Source organism: Podarcis erhardii (assembly GCF_964252035.2).
Source record: "Podarcis erhardii genome assembly, chromosome: 1".
NCBI lineage: Eukaryota > Metazoa > Chordata > Lepidosauria > Squamata > Lacertidae > Podarcis > Podarcis erhardii.
In genome coordinates, this window is record NC_138497.1 from 100,467,711 (window position 1) to 100,494,756 (window position 27,046).

The following is a 27,046-nucleotide window of genomic DNA, read 5'->3' on the forward strand; positions in this document are numbered from 1 at the left end:
TCTTTTCTGTCAAGTGCTTTTTCAAAACCTAGTTTTCCATTAATTTCGATTTATTCTGCAATTCTCCTAACTGAAACCAAACTTTATCCATCACTTGTAAACTTTCCTCCTATTGTCTTCTTATGGCCCAAACTAGATGTCATGCTTCTTAGTTCACAAATTACCTGCCACTGTGGGGACCTTGATTGGGATTCAGGCATGGAGGGGTAGCAGAGCTTTAACCTTTACCCTTATTTGATCCTGATTGAGATCATTACCCCTTCCCTAATACTGCAAATGGCATGGCAAGGGAGAATAATCTTCCATTTGATTAAATGGTCCAATGTAAATTGCAGATGCAGGGCCCCCTATCCATATCAGGACTGCGTCGGTGTAAAGAATTAACCTCCCCCTTTCCAGTGTTCCATTCCAAATTGTGAGCTTCCATGCTGTCAATTTGTGAAAGAAAATGTTTGCAAAGGCAAACTACATAATAAACATTTCACATAGTTAGGCTCTAACAGCTGCCCTATACTTTTCATATCAGAGCGACCCACATGTCCACAGGAATGGTCAATTATCATCATCGTTTTATTTGTATGCTGTCTTTCCAAAGTTAAAACCATGCCCAAGGCAGCTTACAACATGACAAGATTTACATTACAAACATAACAAAAGTAGTCATAAACAATAAAGAAAATATCAAAAAATACACAACTGAATTGAACAATTTCCACTTAAATCATAAGATCTAAAAAATAAAGATACAATAAATTAATGTCAATAACAGTAGCAAAATGCCCATTCCAATAACTTCCACTGCTATCAAAAAATGCTTTGTTCCTTAAATAACGGCTTAAATTATATTAACATTGTTATTCAAAAAAACTTACTTGTACTGATATTGTCAGATTTGCTGCTTTTAGGAGCTGGCCTCTCACACTGTGTACCAGACCAGTTGGTGGAGCATCTAAAACAACCCAATTAAGATAATAAAATCAATTCACACCTACAAATTATACAAAAATATATTAAATAGACATAGCCCACATTAATGACCAAAAAATCATATTCTAGAGTAAACACAATTTGTCTCCAGTAAGGTGTAATGATGCTACCATTTTCATTTCTTCAATATTTATCAAAATATATAATAAAATTTATAAAATTGTTAAGTGGTAATACAACAATGCTAGTTTGTACTGTTAACCTTGGGTATCAAAACCTGCAATGAAAGTCACAGATAATAACTAAATATAAAGTCTCTTGTTAGTAGAGACTGATGACATTAAACATTCACAAACTGGGAAGTCTCATTTTTACTTACAAAACTGTTTTCATTTTATTATTCTCTCCTGTGTCTTTTGCAAAATGTCTTAACCTAAAATGTATTGACTTTAGACTAATAGAAGCACCAAAATAGGAATCCTAGACATATAAGTAGCAATTATTTCTGTTCCTGAGCAATAATTGTGCTTTTTATGAACAGGCCACAAGTAGAAATGAAAAGCTATTAAAAATGGAATATTCTGAAATGAGTTACTTGTTATCCATTAAGCTTGGGTGATACCTGGGCTGCATTATTTTAATTGGCTGATTTTCATGGGTAGTCAACCTGGTGCCCCCTCCAGCTGTTTTTGGGCTACAGCTCTCAACCTTTGGACATAATGGCAGGGGTTGCTGAGCTTTGGAGTCCAACAACATCTGGAAAACACCATGTTTGATACTCCTGCATTAATTGATTGCGGGTGGGGGTGGAATGGTTTCCAGAGAAGCAATGTCAAATGAGATCACTCTGTTAAAACTAATTCTACCTCAGAGATGTCTGTCAATGGGGGGGGGGAAGCATCTAGGAAGATGCCTGAAGGAGACTGAAATAGAGTTATACCTGGTTTCTGATAATGTAGGCACACAAAAATTGTCTGCTTTATATCATGCCAGATATAAATTTTATGAGACAGTGCTGAGGAGCAAACTAGTTAACTATTCTTGTCAACTGATTGAAAGGAGTAAAAAAGAAGGCAATCCTGTAACAAAGCCTTAAACTTTTCTACATCTCATGGATGGAAGACAGGTATTCTATCTACCAGTACTTGAGCCCCCTTTTCATCATAAAGGCAAGAGTAAAGCAGGACATTTTAATGTTCATCTTCTTAAGATGAGAAAAATTGATTGGCATGTTGTATGGTGTAGATATAGCCACCATAATATTTCATTAGATGAAATATATATTGGTGGTATTTATTGTTATTAATTTGTTAATTTTGCTTATCTAAGGAAAAGTACACTTCTAGCTTTTGTTCTAGTAAAATCTGTCTACAGACTGATTACACACACACACACACAACACACACACACACATTTCCTCAGGCAAGGAGGTTCATTAACGCTGAAATAGAATTTGTAGCGATGTAATGTTCAAGTCAATTAGCCTGTTCTTTGCACACTGTGAACCACACACACTTGATCAATTCAGCATAAAAAAGTATTAAAAGCAACTCTATTTTCATACTTGTATGAAAGTTACCTTTAAGTCAAGAAGAAATCATCAAAGTTAAATTTAAGCTAATAGTACAAGTGTTTGCTATCATCTGTCTTAATGTTTGCTGCCATCTGTCCTGTATATGTTTGTATCTCCATCCCAAACATGTTAACTATTGGAAAAACTTGTCTTAGTTTCACATCTGCTTATATCCTATATAGAGAAATGCAATTAATCTATGGTTTCTAAGTATCTTGCTAATAGCAGCAGACTGTTGGAAAAGAGACTGGGTTTATGCAGGCTCCGCCCTTGCCTGCAGTTGCCATGCAACCCCAGGAAGGTTCTGCATGACCGAAAGGATGTGGCAATCTGTTATATGGCTTCACTGAATGTGTGTGCATGCATACACGCACACACACACACACACACACACATGCATGCATCTGGGGAGAGGGGTAGCACCACTATTCAATTTTTCAGGTTTATAAAGCAGCCCTAACTTACCTGCAAATGGGATCCTCTTTAACGAGGGTCCTGGTTGCGCACGGGCCCCTGAGAGGACCCCCACCAGGATGAAGGCGCTGAGCATGGCCCAGACCTTGTCTGTATGGCCCCACCATCACACCAGGCCGTTTGAGCCAATCAGTGCAGTTGGCGTGATTGGTGGAGGCCTATAAAAGCGGCAGCGCGATGTGGCTGAGGCACTTGCTTCACGTTGCCGAACACCCGCCCCCCCATCCCTATTTGTAGGTGTTTCTGCTTTGGCCTTGCTTCGGATATTGGTTGGTTGCCTACTTTGGAGCAGGGGCTGGGTAGGAATGTTTCCATTTGGCAAATTGGCAGTGTCCACTTGGTTTTCGCCTACCACCTTAGCAATCGTCACAACTGTGTAAGGTTTGGCGGTTAGGCATTGGCTTAATGAAGTGTGTGGTAGGGGAGGTGTGGCCATCACCTGCCCCTCCATGAATAAGGGTAAAGGAATCTGGGGGTCCTGGATCGTGTCCGAAGTCCACTTGAGTGGCTAGGGCCATGCCAGGACCACAGGAACCCCGGGGTGAGCTTCATTGGTCTTCATCGATGTTGCTCCCTCGTTTGGCGTTTTTATCCTTTCAGACTCCCTGCTGGGAGGGCAGGAGTCAGTGATAGTTTGTCAGTGCCTAGCGCAATATTGCTCACTTTGCTGTAACTGATATAGTTGTGGACGAAATTTTGCTCATTAATTTAACAATTGACACTGACTACGTGTCAGTGTGAAGTTATTTACTTGCGGAAGGGCTTGGGGGCCTCGGGGCGCAATAGACCATCAGACAGAAACTATGGTTTTTGGAAGCATACTTTGGTATAAGAGAGTTGAGAAGATAAAAAGTTAAATATAGTAAAAGTTTGGATACATTCCAGGGAAGAAATATGAAAGTGTTTATATGCAGTGAGTATCTGGCCCTATTTCTGAAAATACAAATTTTTAAAATTCTTTACATATTTGTAGCTTATATGGGACAGTTTACATGTTACTTATGCTTGATGGCAACAGATTCATTGCTATGGAGCAACACACATAAATAACTTGCTACTTTCTTTAAATTGTGCTGGCTATAAGTCATAATACCACAACTAATTTAGCACTGATGTATGTGATACAGTGCTTCCTGATTTTAAGTTCTAAACTTATTTCTGTAATATTTGTACACTTAACTGAAAATCTACAAAGTTATATTTCTTGCTTTAAAAATCCGTAAAGTACAGTGCAGCAAATATCACTATGGTTTACAATAACACTTAGATTTCACAGGTGATAAATAAAACACCATTTGTAATAGCATACTACATGTGCTAAGTCCACACGTGATGACAACACAAAACAGAAAAGCAGAAAATCATACTATGTAGCCTAAATTAACACTGAAAAATAATAATTAAAGCCAGAGTAGCTATTTATTATTATAATTAGCAGACTATGTTCCTGGTGCTAGCAATACTCATTTCAACACCTTTGAATGGTGTAGACTGCAAATACTCAAAAACAGGGGGAATGACATATTGTTGAATGGTGGCAGTAGAAGAAATATGTCCATCTATCTGTGGATGTGCTGTAAATCACAGAACCTTATTTTGGAGAAAAATCTTTCATATGTCAAATCTTAGTACCTTAACTTTGAAACAGTGAAATCGGGTGGCTGGTTATAAATTATTATTGAATTATTATTATAAATGATGAACACATTGGGCACAAATCTAGCTGAGGCTAACATTTCTATCTCCTATTAATTACCATAGGATCTCTACACATATCATAACTATTCTTTAAAGTGCTTAATGGTAGCTGGATTGGTTGCGAGTTTGGTTCTGGGGCCAATACAAGGTGCTCATATTACTGTTTAAAGCCCTAAACAAATTAGGCCCAAAATATCCGAAATACCAGATCGTTCCCTGCAGACACTCTTGTGGGTTAAGATCAATAGAGGGGCCCTACTCTGTATTATTATTATTATTATTATTATTATTATTATTATTTCTTCAACTTAATCCCTGCCTGAAGGAGTCCATCTACAACAAAACCAATTTTAAGCCCACTGCCCTCAGTAGTGTTTGTTTTTTAAAGGGTGCAGGGGTTTGCGTGGCCAGGTGAAGACAACAGCTGTGGCAGTTGTGGCATTCCCTCCCTATGGAGGTACATCTGGCACCTTCATTATATAAGGAGGAAGACATCTGCTCTTTCCTTAAGCACAATCATTTATGCTTGCTAGACAGTAAAGTCCCCTTTTTGTCCTCCTGCATGCTGTTCTGGGGGTTCTCTTGACCCTCCAGAATGGATCTGGGGGAGGTGTGGAGGAACACAAGGAGAACTCCTGTTGTACTAGTGGGATCTCTTGCACTGGCTTCTCCTAGTGTGAAGGATTGGTTGGGCCAAATATACCTTTGTATGCTGAAGACACATCTCTCTACTCTGGCCTTTGACTCTTCAGACATATATTTTAGTACCCACCATATTCCTCTGTCTATAATTATTTTTGAACTATTATTTTTTTTAAAAAATATTGAATTATAAATTGCTGTAACCAACCCTGTAATGGTGAAGTATGGATAAGATTAATAATTAATTGTGCTTTCCTCTTCTCAAAATCTGCATTAGAGGGTAAAATGTTGAGAACTTTGTGCATAAAGCCCTTGCTTTACTTTTTCATGAACAATAGTTCTCACACAGCAATCTACACTTGTCCTAAATCTTTCATTCCTCCACTGTTAATGAAGACTTCATATATGTAATAAAATCTAAAATTCTCAAATAAAGTATATTAGAATTGTTGGTTGTGGTTTAGGCCACTTTCTGTAATCAGACGACTAGTTGCAACGAAGGGTTCCTTGTAATGGTACTATCCTTGCCTTGTATTTCCCTCACAATGTTACTTCCAACACTTTTCTGTAGGATTTCCCAATCCTCCAGAGCAGAGTTTTAGAGGGTACAGGGGGTGGTAAGAAGAGGAAATTTGCAAAAACTCGCCTGCAATAATAAAGTGCAGATCTGACCACTGTAAAGGTTCCTTTTTTTCAAACAAAAGAAGCTTCCTCTGCAAGCGAACTTTTTGAATCCAACCTGTTATTTACATACTGCAATCACATGATTAGAGCATTTTATCCTTAGATTAATTTTCTGAAATATATTCATAGATTCACTTGAGTCAGTGCTTACAGAAACAGAGTTTTGTGATTGGTGTTATCTGAAAAGATTCTGCAGAATTAATGCTGAAAAAAGGTGTGTGCCAATTCTAGACTAAAAATTGTACATTTTAAAGGGCCTGATTTTGAAGAAAAAAATCAAAATATTTTTGATAATATTGTTTAATTTTAAAATGTTCTTATAAACTTGTTATGGTTCAGTATGCTGAAGAGTAGCATTTTTCAAAAGAATCCATTGACTGTGAAACGGTTAAGAAAATGTTAGTGATTGTTGTTGTATTATACAGTTCTGTCCTCACTTGACAGAGGTGTAGATGAATGCATATGGATGTTTCATATCATTCATAAAATTTCAATTGACTGATGAGAACAATGGCTTTCTACAAGAGCCATATCCATTTTTAAGGGTAAACATTCAATCATTCAATCCACATTGTAGGCTGAAGCACTGACGGCATTTTGCCATTCTGCAGTGTACTTAAGTAAAGTGGCATTCATAAAAGGAGTGTTTTGCGTATATTTGTGATTCACTGATATCTGAGCAATCTACTGATTTAGCGTGCTCTCCTTCCTGGAGAGCATGTGTTGCGGTGGGGTCTGGCACGCCACCCCCTTGTTGCTGGGCGGGATCCTTTGGATAGCCATTAGCAAGGATTGGGTAGTTTCCTGTTACTAGGGAAATTTTGATGTTGCCAATTAAAGGGAAGGGCTAAAAGGTTTTAAATGAAGATGCGCAGCACTGACTGTTCTCTTTGCTGCGTGCATCGGAACACCTGCCCACCCTCCCCAGGTATTGGTCTTTGCATTGACCTTGCTAAGCCTGTCATGGGGTCGCCTGCTTTTGGAGCAGGGGCCTGGTAGGAATTTTGTCCAGTTGGCTGATTGGCTGGTGCCATCTGGTTTTTGCCTACTGCGTAGCAAATCGTCACAATTTGTAAGGTTGCCGTTAGGCATTGGTTAAAAAATTGGTTGGTGGAGGGGTATGGATTGGTGGTGCCTGCCCCTCCAATGCTGCTGCTGCAAGGGAATTCCATTAAAGAAATCTAGGGGTTTGCCATCCTTTCGTCCAAATCCCTGGTTGGGGCTTGGGCTGCGCGAGCCGCTGGGAGCATGTGGGAAGAGGTGAGGGTCTGGTGCCCGGCTCCATGCTCTCCCCAATATTGTTTTCCCCGACTGGCTTTTGCTGGAATCCTGAAGTCACTCCTGTCCCAATGGCGGTGACAGATAGTCGGAACCAATGCCTAAGCAACCACTCACTTTTATGTATTTTAATAAATTTGTGGCCAAAATTATGCCAAAAACCTTAAACAAAAATTATGTGTGAATTGTGATTTATTTAGGGGTGGCTTGTGGGACCTCGACACGCAAAGTGGGGCAGTCCTGTACATATCCACTGAACAGCAGGTCCCAATGAGTTCAGTCTAAGATAATTAAGATAACGCCCAAGATCATTTTCTGTTTTTGATTACATTAGGTAACTAATGCGTCTTGGTTGGTCTTCAACCTTTCTGCACATTTGAGTAGAGTAGATTTATATCTTCAGGATGATATGGCTTAGGACAAATGAAATGAGCTGGTTAATGTAAAATGATGATGATGCTTCAGGAAGCAATTACAGTGTTTATAAGGGAGACAGAAAGAGTGGGCTGTTTTGGATCTGTGTGCCTTGGATTTATTTGGGCAGCCACGTATGTTTAGATGAACCATATTAGAGAACCTTTTTGTTGTTTTTAGATTCAAAGAGGAAGTATAACTCAATATTGCCAGTTTACATATCATTTTATAAAGAACAGATAATGAAAGACAACATTCTATGAGATTCAATAATAAACCTCTTAACTCATCTAAGGGCAGTGCCTTTATTAGGCCAAAATGTCGCAGAGTAGTGTGCAAGCTTATGAGTTTTCCAGAAATCTTCATCAGGCTAGAGTAACAACTCAAGAGGGCTGGGGGATGGGTAAGTGGCTGGTGATAGAGCCATGGATCTCAGACTGTGGTTTGGTAAATCTTAAGACAGAATGTGAGAAGAGGCAGCAGACATTATTCTGTGATATTTCAGCTGGCCTAATAATGGTATAGCCTTAAGATTCAGCCTTAAATTCAGCATTGCTACCTTTTTGTGTGACTTGAAAAATATCAAATTTAAGCCGTGGAATCCTAAACTGTGATCTTATATAACCTTTGCAGTTCTATTCTTTGACTGAATACTCCTTCCATTTTCTAGGAAAGGTGCCCGATTTGGTTTAAAGTTACTTTTAAAATTATCTTATTAAGACCTGCTGCGTTGGGGAGGGATCTATCTATCCGTGTATGTGACCTCCAGCTTTTAGGAATATATTCCTTGCTTATATCCCTTAAAACTTCCCAAACTCTGTCATGCTTATGCTTTGCGTCACGGCAAAATACTAGGAGCTACTGCAAATAAAATAGGGGTGAACAGCCTAGAGCTCAGGAACTGAAAGTAGCCCTCCATACCTTTTTGCCTGGCCACACCACTTCCTCAGGACATGCCCCTCACCCCAGTTCTGCTCCACATCCTCCTTGAGTCTGTTTGGCTGTGTGGAATGCATCCTTGAATTGGAATAATGCTTCCTGCCTGGTAGGGCTGGGTGATATATCAATATATTGTCCCAAACCAGTTTGAAGTCCACGCCATGATATTCTTTGATCTAGCAGTATATCATGAATATCACATTGTGTGTGCTATGCAAAAGTCACAATGTGGGAAAAACTATGAGATTTTGATTCCTGCAGCCCCTGTTAACTCTGTTTGCTCAGCTCTTCCCTGCCTCTTGCAGCAGGGAGAGAATCACAAGAGCAGGCACCAGCAAAAATTAGGATGTGGGGGGGGGGGAACCATTAAGCCTGCCAATGCCCCTACAAAGTTTCAGACATTGTGATATATCAGTATATCACGATGTTCAAAAACCAAATATCGCCCAGCCCTACTGCCTGGTTCATATATCTCTAGACAGAGTGTAGGGTTTGTGTAGCTGGAATGCAGCCTGCCGCTGAAAGGTAAGAGTTGCATTCAAGGTTTCACCCTCTTTGACCCCATCCACCACTGGCATGTGGTCTCTGGAAAGTTTCCCTACAAGAGAATGTGGCCCACAGGTTGAAAAGGTTCCTGAAATAAAACAATAGTATCACTCTTGATAAAGTATTCTATATAGTGGGCTTTATTTATTTTATAATAACTTTAAATGAGTTAAGAACAGTCAACAACCACAAAGGTTACAATCCTACACACACTTGACTAGGAGTATGTCCCATTGAACTCTGTGGGCTTATTTTTGAGTAGATGTGTATAGGATTGCACTGTAAGTGCACTTGACATAAGCAAATATTGCAAATAAAATAGCGAATGGGTACACAAAATCTGAGTACACAAAATACTCTGGCAGGAAAAACTCAAAGGAAAAGTAAGATTTATGCTGGGGGATACATTACATAGCACACCCTAGATGCCAAACATGTCTTAAATAATGTCTAGTTCACATCTTAAAAACAGAACCTTTTTCTTCCTAAACCTCCCTCTTCACTGATAGTCTGTACACAAAGGAGATCCATATTTAAAGAAGGAAAGAGAAACTTGACATGCCATACTTCCAGCATGCTACTAGCAGAACGTATGAACTGCGAAAAATTAAAATGGCCAACTAGAGAACTGTATATTTGTAGCAGCAGCTTTAAATTGCATATGCTCTATTTTAAGACTGCTAAATGTATGGATTGGCACAAGCACATTGTGTGTAAGGTTCTCCATGCTCCTCAGGCAATCCAAATGGGAAGCAGCTTTCAAACATTAGGGAACCAAAGTGGCCCCACCATAATAAAAGGTTGCTTTCAGTGATATGGGGCAGCCCTAAATTATGCCCACAAAACACAGTGTATGTTTATGCTTATTTCTATAAGCATACTTAATTGAGTGTGGGATTGCACCTAATCTCAGTAGAAATGAGAGTTTCAAATTCAAGATAATTCATTTTCCTGTTGCACAAGACAAGTGTAGCTTCATATCTGAATTGTGATTAAAAGTTGGCAATAAATGAAGATAAATTGTACATAGTAAAGAGATAAGGCAGATCTAATTTGTTGTTGTTTGGAGTAATTGCTTTAAAAATTCTTTTCTATTACATTGATTAAGATGTTTATCACTTCCAACAGCTGACAAACTGTCTGCTTTCCTTGTTCAATTAATCTGTACATTGTAGAATTAAAGGGTAAGGTTTTAGAATATCAAACTATGTATTTATGTGTAGCTTGGCATTTTTATAAACTTCAAGCTATTTAAATATAGACTTATTTATGAACCTCCTGACATGTCACCTTATTGTCATTATGTAGATAAATAGTAGTATAATATCCTGTCCTAATAATATAGCAATAGAATATCTGACACTATTTGAATACACTCATTAGCAAGACTACACAAAAGCTGCATTTTATTGCACAAATGAACCCTGAGATTAAGTATAAATTGTGAAATGTATATGGATGTGCATGATGTGAACCAATGAACTGTGGCCTGAAATGATGTCACAAAATGCGCAGCATTAAGTGGAAGGTTAAACCTACTTGCATCTCGGTTCATTAAACGCAGTTAAAGTGCAAATTCCCTCATTCTGACAGTAGTAATCACAAGGGTTCACTTTCTGGTCACAGCGCTGACTTTTAAATCCCACAGAGCATCTGCAGAATTTCAGTAAAATACAGCTAAATAAATAAATATTCTGCCTTTTTTTGCCGAACATATTTTAAATGCATAGATAGTAGATAGATAGATATACACATTTGATGCTAAAACGTACAAGGAGAAAATATGCTCAGCATATCTATCTATGCACTAATTCAAGTGGGTACAAAGAGCAGTTATAACATATACTATGTAATTAAAGATGCCAATCACCCCTCTATCATTTCCAGTTAAAACTCTGAAAACTGTCAAAAACCAAAAAAGAGAGACCTGGATCAGCAAAAAATTCATTACCACCACACTTGGTAAGAAAATAAGATAAAATGGCACAAGGAATTGATTGGGTGTAAAAATGTTCTAATGATTGTCAGATACAGGAGCATACTCACAGACAGACGGGTATGTTTGTCTCTGGATCCAACTGACATATACCACCATTGTAGCAATAACCATCACATAATTGACAACTGGATGCAATCTTTCCATTTGTGCAGCTATAGGGGAAACATCATTACTGTTAGATACACTATTACTGTTGAATGCAGATTCTAGAAACCAAAGTCACTACCAACCCATGTTGTTTACATTGTCAGTTATTTGATTGTACAAGGTTGAAAAAAAGATAATGCATAGGAAGGTCAGAAGCCCTTGGATAATAAATAAATATCCAAAGATAAGCAAATTGTTCATATCTGGATGGTCCTGACAGTTCCATAGTAAAACACATGCCAATTATCCTAATTGTGTGATATGAAAACAGCAGACTGACTTACTCATGCCCAGGTCCTTATTCTGAGATGAATGATTGAAGAATGTGAATTTATATCCAGGTAATAATCAGAAGTCACTGATTAATATGCTACATTTTTAGCAGGGAAGTGGAAGGTACTAATGATTTTCATCCCTCCCATTCACACAGACACACACACATAATTTCCTGGGATATTTGTTCTTTTTGCCTTCTGGCTTGTTTTGAATCTCTGTGCTGATTGGAACAATTAGTATATATGTGCATTTTAAAATCTCATATATATGGCACCAACTCAAGTTCAAGTACATTTGAACCACAGACTTGATACACAAGTAGTCAGTCATACTGTGTGCCACTATTTTGATACATGTTGATTAACTGTGCATGCATTGCCCTGTTAAAATATTTCCCTCCTATTTAACTATTTATCATAATGTAGACTTACTTGCACATTATGTCATCGCTTTCCTTGTCCAGAATGCACTGCCCTCCATGGCATTTTATACATTTGTCTGTTTCACACTTTGGACCTTCATATCGTAGAGGACAGACACATTCTACATTGCCATCATCAGCAATGGTGCAGGATTCAGAATTAACACAATAATGATGGCAAACATCTGCAACGAATGAACATTTTATATACTACAAGTAATAAAAATAGGATACCGTATATTGTTAAACACAGCATCTTAATAGATTGATTATACCAACAGCTTCTCTCGCAACACAAGGCAGTTGAATAAGTTAGCCAATGGTCTTTTTTCATTTATGACAAATAAGTCTTACCACTATTCCCTGAGTAAGCATTCAGTTTGGCTCACTGTGGTTGGCATGACCACAGAGTTCCATTGGAACTGCCTTTTCTATTACCTTTTTACCTTTTGGGCAGATGTGACAGGAATCACTAGGAAGACCAACTATTTGATTCTCAGAAGATTGCTAAATGCACAGACCCTGTGTCTTCAATCTATAGATTTGGGTTTTCTTTGGACAAACATGGGTATCACTTAGGTGTCAAGTAAAGTTGTCTTCCATTAAGCTCCCCACTTATATACCTCATCAAACCCCTCCTTAATACAGGCCCATCCATAGAATTTGAAAACCCACTTAATATCTACCCATATTTTTGGCTGTGTTTGGCTAGTTGACACAGCTCCAACGATTTCCTCTACCTTCCACACTACTCTCAAGGATTGCCCTAACATTTTCCATTGCTACAGGATCAGCTATCAAGAGCTAGAATAGGGAAACTTTGCTTACATGGCAGTCGTCTTGGGTTTTAAAAACACAAGGCTATGCTCAAACCACTTTGCTTTCTCTTATAGACATTCACTGTCTGTGAATGTGTTTATTATAATTGCTGTCCTGCATATATAATATATGGCAAATTTACATTGGTTACTGTGCAATTAGTTTGTATGGACTTTCTCTTATAAGTATTCATGCTTTTGTGTTAGTCTGTGAGAGTGTGTAGGTAAGGGGTGGCGTAGGTACACATTTAGGACAATGTACAGTGGTTTCTACACACAAGCTGAGGGATTGTGACTGGCCCAAGGTCACTCAGTGAGCAGAAATTTGAACCCTCGCCTCCCATCCTCACTGTATACCACACTGACACTCTCAAAATTTTGATTTAAAATTTCACTCCACTCCTGTTTAAGGGCTAATACTACTGGCCTGCATTACAAGATTATTGTAAAATTACTCCAACAATGCATGAGGAACATACTAAGGCCATAATGATGTTGTAAGTGTTGTTTATTATACTGTAATGAATAAGTGATAAGCTACATAAGCCTATTTGGAGGTAATTGTTCTCTACTATAAGCCACAAAGTCTAATATATATCTAGGCAGCAACTGTTTACAATAAATAATTCTCAAATCCTTGGAAGTTTTAAATAAATAACACCCCTTCCTTCTCCTTACTTTTATTTGCTCATTAATGGATTTAGTTTATCTGAAATATGCTGTTATTTTAGACTATGTCAGCAGACATTCAAATCTGATAATCAACACACAGTGTAGCGAGTACCCTTAAATTTACATTTAAATGAATTCTTTTTTAAAAAATGATGTTTGCAGAAGCAGTCAACCAGAAACAATTTGTCTGGCTTTTGAGTAAGCCTAAAGTAAATATTTTTTTTTCTTAATCTGTGTGTCTGTCTGCATTGATTTATGTACTATATTGTTTTCAAATACCCAACTGAAGTTATTTTAGGATCCATAGAGTTTATTCAATACCAAGAAGAACAGAATCACCATTATTGCTGGGGGGTTTTCATTAAAAGCTTTGTATTTTTTTAATAGTCTGCCTACTATAAATGTGCTCAATGAAAATTCTATTTAAGATGCACGTGATTTTCTTTCTTTTGCTGTTTGACAGATCTTGTTGTACAAATGAAATACTTTAGTATAATATAATAATTCATTGTATCAGAACTGTTCCAAGGTTTTCTTCTGGCTCTTCCAATTTTACAGTATTTGTAAGAAAAATTTAAATACTTCATGGCTCTGAATCTTTTTATTAGTTTACAACTTAGTTTTTGCGCTTTTTATTAATGGTGCATGTTGTGATTTAAATATGGGCATAGCCAGGATTTTTGTTGGAGGGGGCAGAACCTCAAATTTGTATTGATTTTGATTGATTTAGGTGGGCAGCTGTCCCCCCTAAATTATGGCTGTAACGAGTTACATGCCATGATGCGGATACAATTAAAAATATAAATAAGAGCCTCCTCTTTGAAGGTTATGAAAACAATGCAAGGCACAGAAAGCACTTTCTCAGAGGGTGGCTCAAAAAACTCTGGAATGCTCTGTCCAGTGTGTGTTCATTCCTGCTTATTTTAGAAAGCTTTGTAAAGCTGGTTTCAGCAGGCCTTTCGGGAGCTTTAAAATTGCACACAATAGCACTGGCTGCTATTTTGATTGTCTGATTAGGGTTACTTTTATTACAACATAAATTTTAATTATACAGTTTTATTTTGCATGTTGGCTGCCCTGAAGTGTCTGGAAGAAGCTGTCATTTTTAAAATAAAAAAAATGCAGTTGCTGCAGGTTGCTATTTGTGTTTTAAACTTGCAAAGCTTTAAGTTTCCTGCCTTATATTGATAATACTTACAATATTGGCATCTGTCACCAGTATATTCAGGCTGACAATGGCAACGGGGCTGATTTCCAGCAGTGACAGTGCAGGTCCCCCCATTTTGGCAAAAATTATCACAAACTGTTTTGTTGCAGTTTGGACCTGTAAACCCCACTGTACAGCTGCATGTAGGCCTTCCTAGAAGACATAAATTGAATTTGTAAAACTAAGTATGCATTTTTGACTGAAAAATATATAAGTGCAGTTAAGAAAAAAAAAGTATGTTACAGACCAATTATCATTCATGCCACGTACAACTAAACATTTTATAATTACTACTCAAATAAAGGAAATTTAAATTTAATAACATTAGCAGAAAGAACAACAGCAGATCCATAAGTGAAATGAGGAACAATAAGTGATTTTGGCCCCTGTTTCTGTTACACAAATATAAAATTCTAAATTTTCTTCTTGAATTCAATTAACATTTAAGGGTTATGAAGTATGGTTTTGTGTGTGTGTTTGCTGAACAGAATGCACAGGGCCTCAATGAGGCACTTCTTGATTAGGGATCTAGTGCCTTAAATGACAGCCAATTCATTTTAAATGTGCGCTTCATTATTACAAAATAAGCAGCTGGAACTATGATACAATGTTGTAGTATCCCTACCCCCTAAGAGAGGACCTATGGCCCACAGGTCTAATGAGGCACACTGGGCACACTCACTAAATTACTCTGGTGGTATCACCAACCACAATACTGTAGAGGAGTCTGCGCCTTTTGGCACTTCTAGCTTGGTGGACTCAATGCCCTATTTGACTCAGTGATTGTTTATATTCTTTCCTTTCTACCGAGTTTCCATTTATGCCCACTCTGTCAATGATGTCATCCAAGACCAAGGTCTCCATTTCATCCATCTTAGTATAGAGGCTTCTAGCATTAGCATATACAGACTTATAAACATTGTCTCCCTTCAAGGGATAAAAACGAGAGCTTTCTATAGAAATAAGTGGAGACTTGTGCTGCAGTTTGGATTGGGAATCAGTGAGTCCGCCATTCCCTCACAAAAAGCCTTCTGCAAAATGTGAGGTTCCCCTGAGCCTCCTTCAGCATCATGGGTGTTTCTGTTTTGGGCACACAGGTGTGGCACTCTCAGCTGATAAGTGGTAACAAAATATAAGATTCTAGCTTCAACATTCAATCCTATGCATGTGCACTTAGGAGTAAGTCCCAGTCAGTTCAATGGTACTTACTCCAAGGTAACTTTGAGCTTATGCTTCTCTGTGATCCCCTTTCCCTCTCAGCTCCTCATACTACAACTGACTCCATTTAATAGATCTCTGTCCTTTGAGGGATTTACATGTCTATGGGTTACCAAGGAGAGTAGGAGGCAGGACAGTCAGCTTCTGCCCTCCCCCTATTTGTTACAAATATGTGGATCTAATCCTATATGTTAATCAGTTCAATAAATTCATTTCTGCTGTTGTATTTTGGACACTAATTCTTGAAAAAGTAAAGTACATTTTTCATAAACTTTTGCTATTGTTAGTATTGCAGCTTTAGGTTTTAATTATGTTTGTCAGAGCTACGCTTTTAATTAACAGATGACATTTTCTCCGGTCACTTATAATAGTTCAATACAACTGTCACAAATTTATACATTTTAATTAAAACTGCCCCAAACTCTACTTACATGTTGTCCGCAGAGGAGTTTACCAAAGGGCTTAACTGTAAGTAAACCACTAATGAATAAATCTAAGAGTTGCCGATGAGATTTGTTTAACAAATTAACATTTGTTTCCAGATAATGAAGATCTATAATTTACAAGATTGTGTAGCACAATTTTACCCCCCAGCACACTATGAATATTAACTTGCAATTTGCCTAATTGTTTACTTGTTGTTATACCAAGTAATATGTCTGATCCACTGATCGACAGCTGCAGTATCATTTGTAGACCTCCCTGTTCTACCTGACAAGAAGTGGGAAAGGGCCCCTGAATTGCATTCCTGTCTCCAAAGGGGAGACCCTTTTTAAGTGAGCCTTGCTGCCGGTTTTGGATGCTCTATACTCTATCCGCAACATTTTTTTCTTGGGGTGCATTGGAAGAATCCATAGATATGGAAGCTATTCCTGTGCATGTATATTCTTTTATCAGGATTATATTCCTGTATAATGCATGTGCATTTGGACATTTGATTTTAATATATTTTTAGTATGTATCTGAATCAGAATGCATGGCACAGCAACAACAGTAATAATAATATAACTTCAAAATTGTGTATTATATCAAACTACTGAAACTTTTAAAAAAACAACCTTTCACTGAAAAATGGTATAAATACTCACCAAGGACAGAAGCTACACAGGTTCCTCCATTTTGGCAATAGTTGTTACAGTGGTTAGTTTCACATCTTTCCCCTGAATAACTTGGCCAACAGTAACATCTTTGATCACCCTTTTCATTAATAACACACCTTCCTCCATTTTCACAAGTCAGCTTACATGTATCATCTGTACTTAAAGCATAAACATGCAGATCAAATTCCTATAAATGTTAATCCAGGCATTGAAAGAAAATGAATGCTAGAATGGTGTGAATCATGTGAGCTATAAGCATTTCAGAAACCTTGCAAAAATGTGCATATTTGCCTTTACAAATAATGTATGTCAGCTACTTTTCACCTTGGCAAAAATATGCATTGATGCAACAGGAATGTTTTTGTACATTAGTGCCTCCTAGCACGGTTACATTTCCATATCCATAACATGATATGGCTGTAGGAAATAATAATATTTCTTGCTCTGATCTATTATACGACGACTGAAATGAATGTGCAATCTCAGATTTTAGCAGAGAAGCACAAGTCAGAGTTAACACTTCTCAATTCTCCATGCATTTCATGCAATTTAGTAAGTTTTTTTTTCCTGAAGTTGTTACAGTTTTTGAAATGTTACAGTTTTTCAAAACTCATCCATTAGTTCAGGCACAGGCAAACTCAGCCCTCAGATGTTTTGGGACCAGTGGTCAGGGATGATGGGAGTTGTAGTCCCAAAACATCTGGAGGGCCAAGTTTGCCTATGCCTGCATTAGTTCTTAGACCTTTATATACAAAACCATAGGAACTGAAATTCTGCAAGGTTCTCCTGTTGGCAATTTGCCAAAAAGGAGACAAACAAGTTAGCAGCTGTACATTCATAATCTTATTCACCTTTTCTTGAGTAAATTATAATACCCACCTAAAATGCTCAAATCACTGCATGTTCCATTAAACAATGACTTTCCTTCAGGACATACACAAGCGGCACCTGAAGGGTTGAGTAAACAGAGGAACTCGCAGGTAAACTCCAAACAAGGATTGAGTGCTGTTTGAAGAGGGAGGAAAATCAGAAAGGCATAAATGGATTATTTCTGAAATAAAGAATAAACAAATATGCCAAGGCCTTAAATTAATTAAGAGTCATGCCCTGAACAAATCTCTATGAATCAACTTGTGCTTTATATAATTAGCAATGCATTTAATTCCAGAAATAGTATTTTTGTCAGTGAATATTTTCTAAAGCAATCTGCTGTTGTATTACTATTTTAATAAGTATTAATAACAGTCATCAACTAATTAAGATTAATGTTCCTTTAAAATTCTGTGATGCAGATACTCCGATACAGAAAAATGACAGGTTGGAGAATTTTCTACTTAGAAAACAATCCAGTCAAAATAATTTTTAAGTGTATTGATTTCAACAGGAGGCATTAAAGCACATGACCGACAACACAATCATATACCTGTCTCTCCATATTAAGTTCAATGGGACTTGCTTCTGAGTTGAGATGTTTAAGACTGCATTGTATCTCTCTTAATTATATAACTGGGCAACTATTGCATAAATGAAAACAAAGCTGAGGCCCCTAAACCTTGAGCTGTGGTCACATTTCAGCTGCATGCGCTGTGGTACTGAGGTAGCTTCGGTATTTTGCTGCATATATTTACTTACTTGTAGCATCATCCTAGACCCTTTCTCCTAATGCTTTAATATCTGTATGTTCCTCCTTTTGTGCACTCATCTCCATAGTTATCATGTGGTAAAGGTAAAGGGTAAAGGGACCCCTGACCATTAGGTCCAGTCGTGACTGACTCTGGGGTTGTGGCGACCATCTCGCTTTATTGGCAGAGGGAGCCCAGCGTACAGCTTCCGGGTCATGTGGCCAGCATGACTAAGCCGCTTCTGGCGAACCAGAGCAGCACACAGAAACGCCTTTTGCCTGCCTGCCGGAGCAGTACCTCTTTATCTGCTTGCACTTTGACGTGCTTTCGAACTGCTAAGTTGGCAGGAGCCGGGACCGAGCAACAGGAGCTCACCCTGTCGCAGGGATTCAAACCACTGACCTTCTGATCAGCAAGTCCTAGGCTCTGTGATTTAACCCACAGCGCCACCCGCGTCTATCATGCGGTAGGCCATATAAATATCTTAAGCTCTCCAACTGGGTTCTTTGCTTACAGAAGTAACTGCATCCAGTTTGAGAAGAATAATTTATATTTATTCCTCAGTTCAATAGGTGTGTATCAATCACTCTATCTGTTACGTTTCAAGCACTTAGAAATATATTTATAATTAACTAAGAGTATGTTTTAAGACCCTAAATTGTGTATTATCTCTGCTTAATCAAGATCTAAAAGTCCCAGTAGACTTTCCATAATAAAAAGAACACTAAACCTAAGTGCTTTGGCTAGGTATCAAAATGGGCAATTAGTTTTCCCAACTTAAAATTCTTCTTTCAATATAACTTTTGGGAGTAATCTTCTTCACTTTATATGATATGCTTGTGGTAAAATAAAAAAATGATGTATTCTTATGTCTGAAGTATTTATACAGAATAGTTTTTTTTTTAGTTAACGGTGCTTTGTAAAATGAAAGACTTTTTAATTTAAAAGACAATTTATTTTTAAAATATTTCAACAATTTTACTTGGAAAATACAATACAGTCAGTTCAAAGATAAGTTTATCTTAATTAATTTTTTTCCGCAGACATACCTGGCAACCGAATTATGACTATTACAAGATAACAAAGCCAATTAATTAGCAACATTAAAAGTGCACACCCAACTCTTTGCTAAATATCAATGCTCGATGGGGAGACCCAAAATCAGACAAACTGCATTGAGGAAAGAAGGCAGTTGGTCTATTATTGCAAGTGTACTGGTTACCTTTGGGTTTTCTCTCTCCATGAAATGCTTTCTATCCCCCCCCTTCTCTTCCCCTTTTTCTCATCAACCACAACACACTTGGCTACCAGTATCAGTTAAATAGCAATCTGCACCACGCAAAGGTAGAACCAGTAGATCCACTTATCCCCAGGATGCCAGAAAATCTCACTTGAGCACACGTTGCCAGCATGCATAACACCTATGAAGTTGCATGTTCAGACCCAGAAACCTCCCTTCTAAATAAAGACACATTTGACTCAAATTTTAGTTTTGGTTTTTGGCAGAATTTAGGCCACAACTTTATTGATTACAGAAAAGTGAGTGGTTGCATAGGCTCTGGTTCGACTAGCTCCCTACACCCTTGCAGGTAGCGCTGACTCAGAGCTCTAAAATGGGTCAGCCAAGGGTGAATACCTGAGGCAGGTGAAAAGCCTGGGAGCAGACTCTGTTCACTCCCCAGATGCTCCCCTGGACTCAGGCACAGGCACAACCCTGTTTCAGGGGTTGACCAAACCAAGTTGAGTCCCTGGATTCCTTTAACGGAATACCCTTCACATAGGGATGGCGAGACCATTCTCCCATTCCTATCACCTGAACCAGTGCCTATCCGCAACCTTACAAGTTGTGACGATTTGCTGCACGACAGGTGAAACCAAACAGCCAATCAGTCAAGTAGAGAAAATTTCTGCTGTGCCCCTGCGATTGACCTTGCTATGACAGATGACACAAGACGGCATAGCAAGGTCAATCGCAAAAGGCCCTAAAATTAGGGAGAGGTGGGCAGGTGTTCCGAAGCACAAGCCGAAAGAGGAAGTTCTGGGTCACGTGCATGGGTTTATATAGGTCCCTCAATCCGTTTAGACTGCAACCCCATTGGCCAGCTTGAAACCCAGCATCGAGGAACCTACCAACTGGGTGCTGTGGCTATCCAATAGACCCACCCACAACCAAGAGGTCAGTCTCCAGATCTCACCGCAACATGTGCCCTCTTTCAGGGAGGACACGATCTATCACTTGTTCATATATATATTCCATATACGATGTCTTAAATTTATAAAGATCTTAAAATATTGTATTGAAAAGTAACAAAATATACTCACAGTATGTTTGTTTGTAGCGATGTGAAATCAAGGCACTTTTTGTCTTATCTGTCTCTGTATTTAGATATTCTACAGCACCGTGACCAAATTTTTGTACTCTAAATGCACCATTTTTAGGTCCTGCTCCATATATATAATCTTCAAAAATATCAATTCTATGGGGATGGAGTAATCCTTGAAGAAGAAAAAATGTGTACATGTCAATTTAGATGCTATCATTTGGTAACAACATATTACTAGTTGATATAAGCAGAATTTGGAGTGCTCAAGCAATGAAGGATTTACATGATTTCTCTGCTAGAGATAGTCACCCATCAATCTGCTGCAGGATTCTGGAGGAATGTATCAGGAGACAAAAACTGATTACAGTGGTACCTCTAGTTACGAACTTAATTTGTTCCGGAGGTCCGTTCTTAACCCAAAACTGTTCTTAACTAATTGCTAATGGGGCCTCTTGCTGCCGCTGTGCCGCCGGCACACGATTTCCATTCTCATCCTGGGGCAAAGTTCTCAACTCAAGGTAACTCTTTCAGGTTAGCGAAGTTTGTAACCTGAAGCATTTGTAACCTGAGGCGTTTGTAACTCGAGGTACCACTGTATTTGGAGTGCATCACAGCCCTCATCAGAGAGTGCTTTCTTTGCCACTGTTAGGTTTGGCACAGATCTGGTGGATGGTTGAGCTTCTGGGAGGACCACTGTCCTTTGGGCAGGGGGACCAAGAAGTGTAGTATAGAATCATAGAATCATAGAGTTGGAAGAGACCACAAGGGCCATCGAGTCCAACCCCCTGCCAAGCAGGAAACACCACCAGAGCACTCCTGACATATGGTTGTCAAGCCTCTGCTTAAAGACCTCCAAAGAAGGAGACTCCACCACACTCCTTGGCAGCAAATTCCACTGTCGAACAGCTCTTACTGTCAGGAAGTTCTTCCTAATGTTTAGGTGGAATCTTCTTTCTTGTAGTTTGGAACCATTGCTCCGTGTCCGCTTCTCTGGAGCAGCAGAAAACAACCTTTCTCCCTCCTCTATGTGACATCCTTTTATATATTTGAACATGGCTATCATATCACCCCTTAACCTCCTCTTCTCCAGGCTAAACATGCCCAGCTCCCTTAGCCGTTCCTCATAAGGCATCGTTTCCAGGCCTTTGACCATTTTGGTTGCCCTCCTCTGGACACGTTCCAGTTTGTCAGTGTCCTTCTTGAACTGTGGTGCCCAGAACTGGACACAGTACTCCAGGTGAGGTCTGACCAGAGCAGAATACAGTGGCACTATTACTTCCCTTGATCTAGATGCTATACTCCTATTGATGCAGCCCAGAATTGCATTGGCTTTTTTAGCTGCCACGTCACACTGTTGGCTCATGTCAAGTTTGTGGTCAACCAAGACTCCTAGATCCTTTTCACATGTACTGCTCTCAAGCCAGGTGTCACCCATCTTGTATTTGTGCCTCTCATTTTTTTTGCCCAAGTGCAATACTTTACATTTCTCCCTGTTAAAATTCATCTTGTTTGTTTTGGCCCAGTTCTCTAATCGGTCAAGGTCGTTTTGAAGTGTGATCCTGTCCTCTGGGGTGTTAGCCACCCCTCCCAGTTTGGTGTCATCTGCAAATTTGATCAGGATGCCCTTGAGTCCATCATCCAAGTCGTTGATAAAGATGTTGAATAAGACCGGGCCCAAGACAGAACCCTGTGGCACCCCACTAGTCACTCTTCTCCAGGATGAAAAGGAACCATTGATGAGCACCCTTTGGGTTCAGTCAGTCAGCCAGTTACAAATCCACTGAGTGGTAGCATAGTCAAGACCGCATTTTACCAGCTTCTTTACAAGAATATCATGGGGCACCTTGTCAAATGCCTTGCTGAAATCAAGGTAGGCTACATCCACTGCGTTCCCAGTACTCATCCACTAGTACTCAAGGCTAAGGCTGCTAAGGACTTGTAAAGATAGGTAGTGGGCATTCTAGGGACTGTTCCTCTGAGATGTCCCCTTCACTCCATTTCTCTTCTTCCAGGTCTGCCAATTAGAATAGGTCTGTGCCAGGAGAAGGCAGGGTGAGTGGGATTTGGGGATTCCCTACAGCCCTGTCTCTTCGAAGTCAGAATAGATCAGGGAAAGGAGGAGGCCTGGCATCTCTAGCTTAGCCCCTGAGGGGCGTCTTAGATCTAAACAGTTTGTACTGAAGGAGCAGCAGAGGAGCCCATCTCCCTTGCAAAGTGACTGCTTTGTTCAGGCAGGAGCAAAAAACTGATCGGGAGCTTCCCACTTTCCCAGGGAGTTTCTTTTTCTCCCTCATGACCAGAGCCACAGCCCAACCCCGTTATGCCAGGAGTAGATGTTCAAGTGTTATGTTCTAATAGTTTCAAAGACTCATAGATGTACAAATACCCAATAATATCCTGTTCATATCACAAGCCTTGCACTAAAGAAAAATTTACTTTAGCCTAACTTTGTTTTTCTAAATTATAATTTGAAAACTTGTTTTTCAAGCACAACGACCAAATGCTGCAGACTTATCTATAAAACTAAACATATTTGCATGGTGTAGTTCAAGAAAAGAATCTGATTTACTGCCTGTAGAATATACTGTAAATTACTTTAGGGCAGAATCCACTGGATCCCATTTTGTGCTGCCGTAGATTGCAATAACTGTTTCCAAGATGGTAAATAGTTTTTAAAAGATGAAATAAACTTTAAAGCAGCATTTTGATATATGTTGTGATTCAGTTTAGGGTCTGTGGCCACTTGATTCAAACTATACATACCTTGCTTACTGGTCACACATATGACCAAATCAGATCCATCAAAAAGGACACTTCCAATTACAGATAATTCAAAATCAGCCCAGAACAAGCGCTGACTGAAGAGATCAACTACAAGACCTGCAAAAAACAACATTTTTGTCAAAATAATTCTCTTGAAAAATAGTAAGAAAAGAAAAATAGCACATACTTGCTACATAGCGACAACACAAAGGGCAAACACCATTTTAGAAGTTTGCTTATAAGGTTAGGTTTTTTTATATATATATAAGCATGTGTCAGTAATAGTTAACTAAATTTTACACAGAGTAGAGCCATTGAAATTAATGGAGCTAACTTATCCATGTTCATTAATTTCAGTGGGCCCACTTTGTGCAAAACTTCATTGAATACTATCCAGTATTTTTACTCTGTGTCAGTCCTCATATCCAGTGCTGCGTAACACCATAAAGTGGGATCCAAAGAAGATCCAAACTACCTTTTGTATAACTTTTCAGCACAGGCTATGTGCGATTGAACAAAAATTCCTGGAACCAACTTTAGTTAATAAACTAGCTGAATCTTTTTGCATTATAACCTACTGTCTGTTTGAAACAGATCATTTAAACTGCTAAGCAATGCTGATTTCACTTATTCAGCTATAACCATCCTGGAATTGGTATATATTCTCTGGATTTGGCTTGTGACTATAATGGGTATGACAACCATCTAGTGCAGACTTTGGTCAAACTTTGATAGAATGACATGCAAAGAACTGCAGTAGGAAGGTCTCAATCATTTCATCCATGCAATATGCTGCTGGTTGCTTACTGTGTGATCTCATACATGTCATTGAGTTCAATGGGACTCACTCCCAGTTAAATGTATAGAGGATTACAGTTCTAGGTTTATAAATGAGTATTGGAAGATACACTTTCTTTGACAGCAATAAGTACTCTAATTGCTGCATTGCTGATCCATCCACGATAAGAGCCCTTACATGGCCAGGTAAGAACAGTAGTAATCAATACTATTGACAATTCTACCACAGAAGAACAGGTACAAGAAGCATATCACATTATTTGGGCCTATTTTAATCTGGCTTATTCCAAGTTTTGGCACTGAACTATGTCTTATAGTAGAAGAAGTGACGGAGTGGGACCTTGCTCATTCTACTTGATCTTTCATTGGCTTTCAGTACCATCAGCCCTTCTTCACCAACTCTCTGACGTGGAGGCACATTAACACAGTGGTTCCACTCTTTCCTATGGGACTGGTTCCAGAAAATAGCACTGACTGACCACTTGAAAGTTGTGGAGCATGGTCCCTCAAAGATCTAGTCCCCCATGTTAGTTAATATATATATGAAACTGTTGGAAGTGGTCATAAAGAGATTTGGTGTGAGCTGTCACCAGTACATATGCTGATGACACCCAGCTGTATCTACTGGAATAATGTGAAACTCTGCAGGTGCTTAATTGGTGCTTGGAGGCTGAATGAGGGCTAATAAACAGAATCCTTGATTCTTCCAACTCCCTCTATGCTATCCTGTCTGCAACTCGAGATTCACCAGGGAGACCATTTATTCCATCATCTAACAAATACGGTCTCTTAATAAGGCCTTTTTGGTGTTTGCACTCAGATTGTGGAGCACACTTCCCCATAGATTACAGCGGTGCCAGCATTAGCTAGTTTTTGGTGTCAGGTGGAAATATTTATTTTGGGCTTTTAAATAAACAACATTGGTCTTTGTATCAGAGTGTGACAACTAGGGGATCATGTATATTATTTTACATAGTGATGCGCTTGCTGTGTATTTTATGTTTGATTTTATGTTGCTGTATTTTTGTCTTGTTGTGTGACCTGCCCTGAGATCATCTATTGATGAAAGTTAGGAATCAGTTAATTAAAGAACATTCCCTTTCCCCCTTCTTGTTTTTTTCATTGGCTTGCTGCACTGCAGAGCTAAGGTCCCTTTGGATACTGCAAACCTCTATATATAATTCACACACAAAAAAATATTGATGAGAAGCTACCTCTATTATTAATGTGTGTCTGCTAACATAGTGTTGATCCTATGCACATTTCTTCACAGTTTATAAATATTAGCATTTCTAAGACTGGGGTGGAGAACTTTTGTCCCTCCAGATGTTGCTGGACTGCAATTCCTGCTGTCCCTGACCATTGGCCAGGCACACTAGGGGTGATGGGGGCTGTAGTCAAACAATATCTGGAGGTCCACAGCTTCCAAGAGCAATGATGATCTGTGCCTTATCAGCCTGTAGGCAATGACATTACAGTGAAATCTAATAGGCCATGGTTTAGTAAGGAATGATTAAATGATTACTTTGATGATCTGAGTCATGTTAAGAGCTGCAGATGGTAAAAACATTTGAACCATAAAATGGTTTAATTTCTTGCTGCTGCTGTAACAATTTGACATTTTATAAGAATGAAAGGGTTTTTTATTATTTCTACTTAGGTAATAAGCGTAAATCAAATACTGCAAGTTATATATAGCAACAAAAGATCTTCTGAAAGTACAAAATTGATCTTCCACCTGGAGAAAAAGAGGAAATTGTGAAAGGCTTAATTCTGGATAGGTGAAAGAGATACATATCTGCAGCCTCAGAAAATGACAGGGGGACAAAAGGAAAGGAATGATGCCATCCGGTGCAGCATACAGTGGTCTGCTGAATGGGACGTAATGCAGAATCAGCACCTTCACCACCTCTGAATGAACTACAGAATGTCTTAATTATTCTTAGCTGAATTAGAATGCATTAAACGTAATTCTAATTCGGGTCAGAATATTTAAAATATATCAACCATTTTTAACTCACGTAGTACATGTATCCTTGTGACAGATTAAAAAATCATTTAACACATATCGAGTCTTTGGAAAAGAATTTACATTAAGGGAGGGTATAATAAATAAATGTTTTCTGTACCTGTTGGTCTTTGCAAATTTTTTTGTACTAATATCCTCCTCAAGGTCCCATCCATTGCTGCTTCTTCTATGTGAGAATGGTCTCCAATTACTGTCCAGTACATCATGCTGGAAAGACCAAATACGAAATCACTTTCGACTGACAAGCGTACATAATGCCAAACAGAAGAGGATGCCAACTGAACTTTGTCACCATCTTCTATTGGTTTCAACTAAGAATGCAAACATTTTCTTTTGAACATCAACTCCAGTGGATCAGAATAACATCCTATATGCCAAACATTAAATGCAGATGCCCTAGCGTTTACCTTAATCATGTAAAGGCATCTTGCACCCTATAAATATAAGGACCCAAACCTGTACAAGCAGGCATTCTAT

General features: G+C 38.7%; 1 protein-coding gene and 1 long non-coding RNA gene across 4 annotated transcripts in view; one reads left to right on the forward strand and one right to left on the reverse strand.

Moving 5' to 3' along the window:
• LOC309348824 overlaps positions 1–27,046 on the forward strand; it is a 169,662-nt gene that overhangs the window by 133,497 nt on the left and 9,119 nt on the right. The window lies entirely within an intron of this gene.
• LRP1B (LDL receptor related protein 1B) overlaps positions 1–27,046 on the reverse strand; it is a 778,324-nt gene that overhangs the window by 15,636 nt on the left and 735,642 nt on the right. For 2 of the 3 annotated variants that reach the window (XM_081869915.1, XM_081869914.1), the window contains 10 exons: positions 26,670–26,776; positions 23,743–23,859; positions 20,978–21,151; positions 17,913–18,038; positions 17,022–17,186; positions 14,707–14,868; positions 12,029–12,203; positions 11,222–11,326; positions 10,715–10,828; positions 873–949 (listed from right to left, as the gene is read on the reverse strand). In XM_081869915.1, coding sequence (XP_081726041.1) covers positions 873–949; positions 10,715–10,828; positions 11,222–11,326; positions 12,029–12,203; positions 14,707–14,868; positions 17,022–17,186; positions 17,913–18,038; positions 20,978–21,151; positions 23,743–23,859; positions 26,670–26,776 — 1,322 coding nt within the window. The remainder of the gene's footprint in view (positions 1–872; positions 950–10,714; positions 10,829–11,221; positions 11,327–12,028; positions 12,204–14,706; positions 14,869–17,021; positions 17,187–17,912; positions 18,039–20,977; positions 21,152–23,742; positions 23,860–26,669; positions 26,777–27,046) is intronic. The other variant, XM_081869916.1, reaches the window with a different exon arrangement.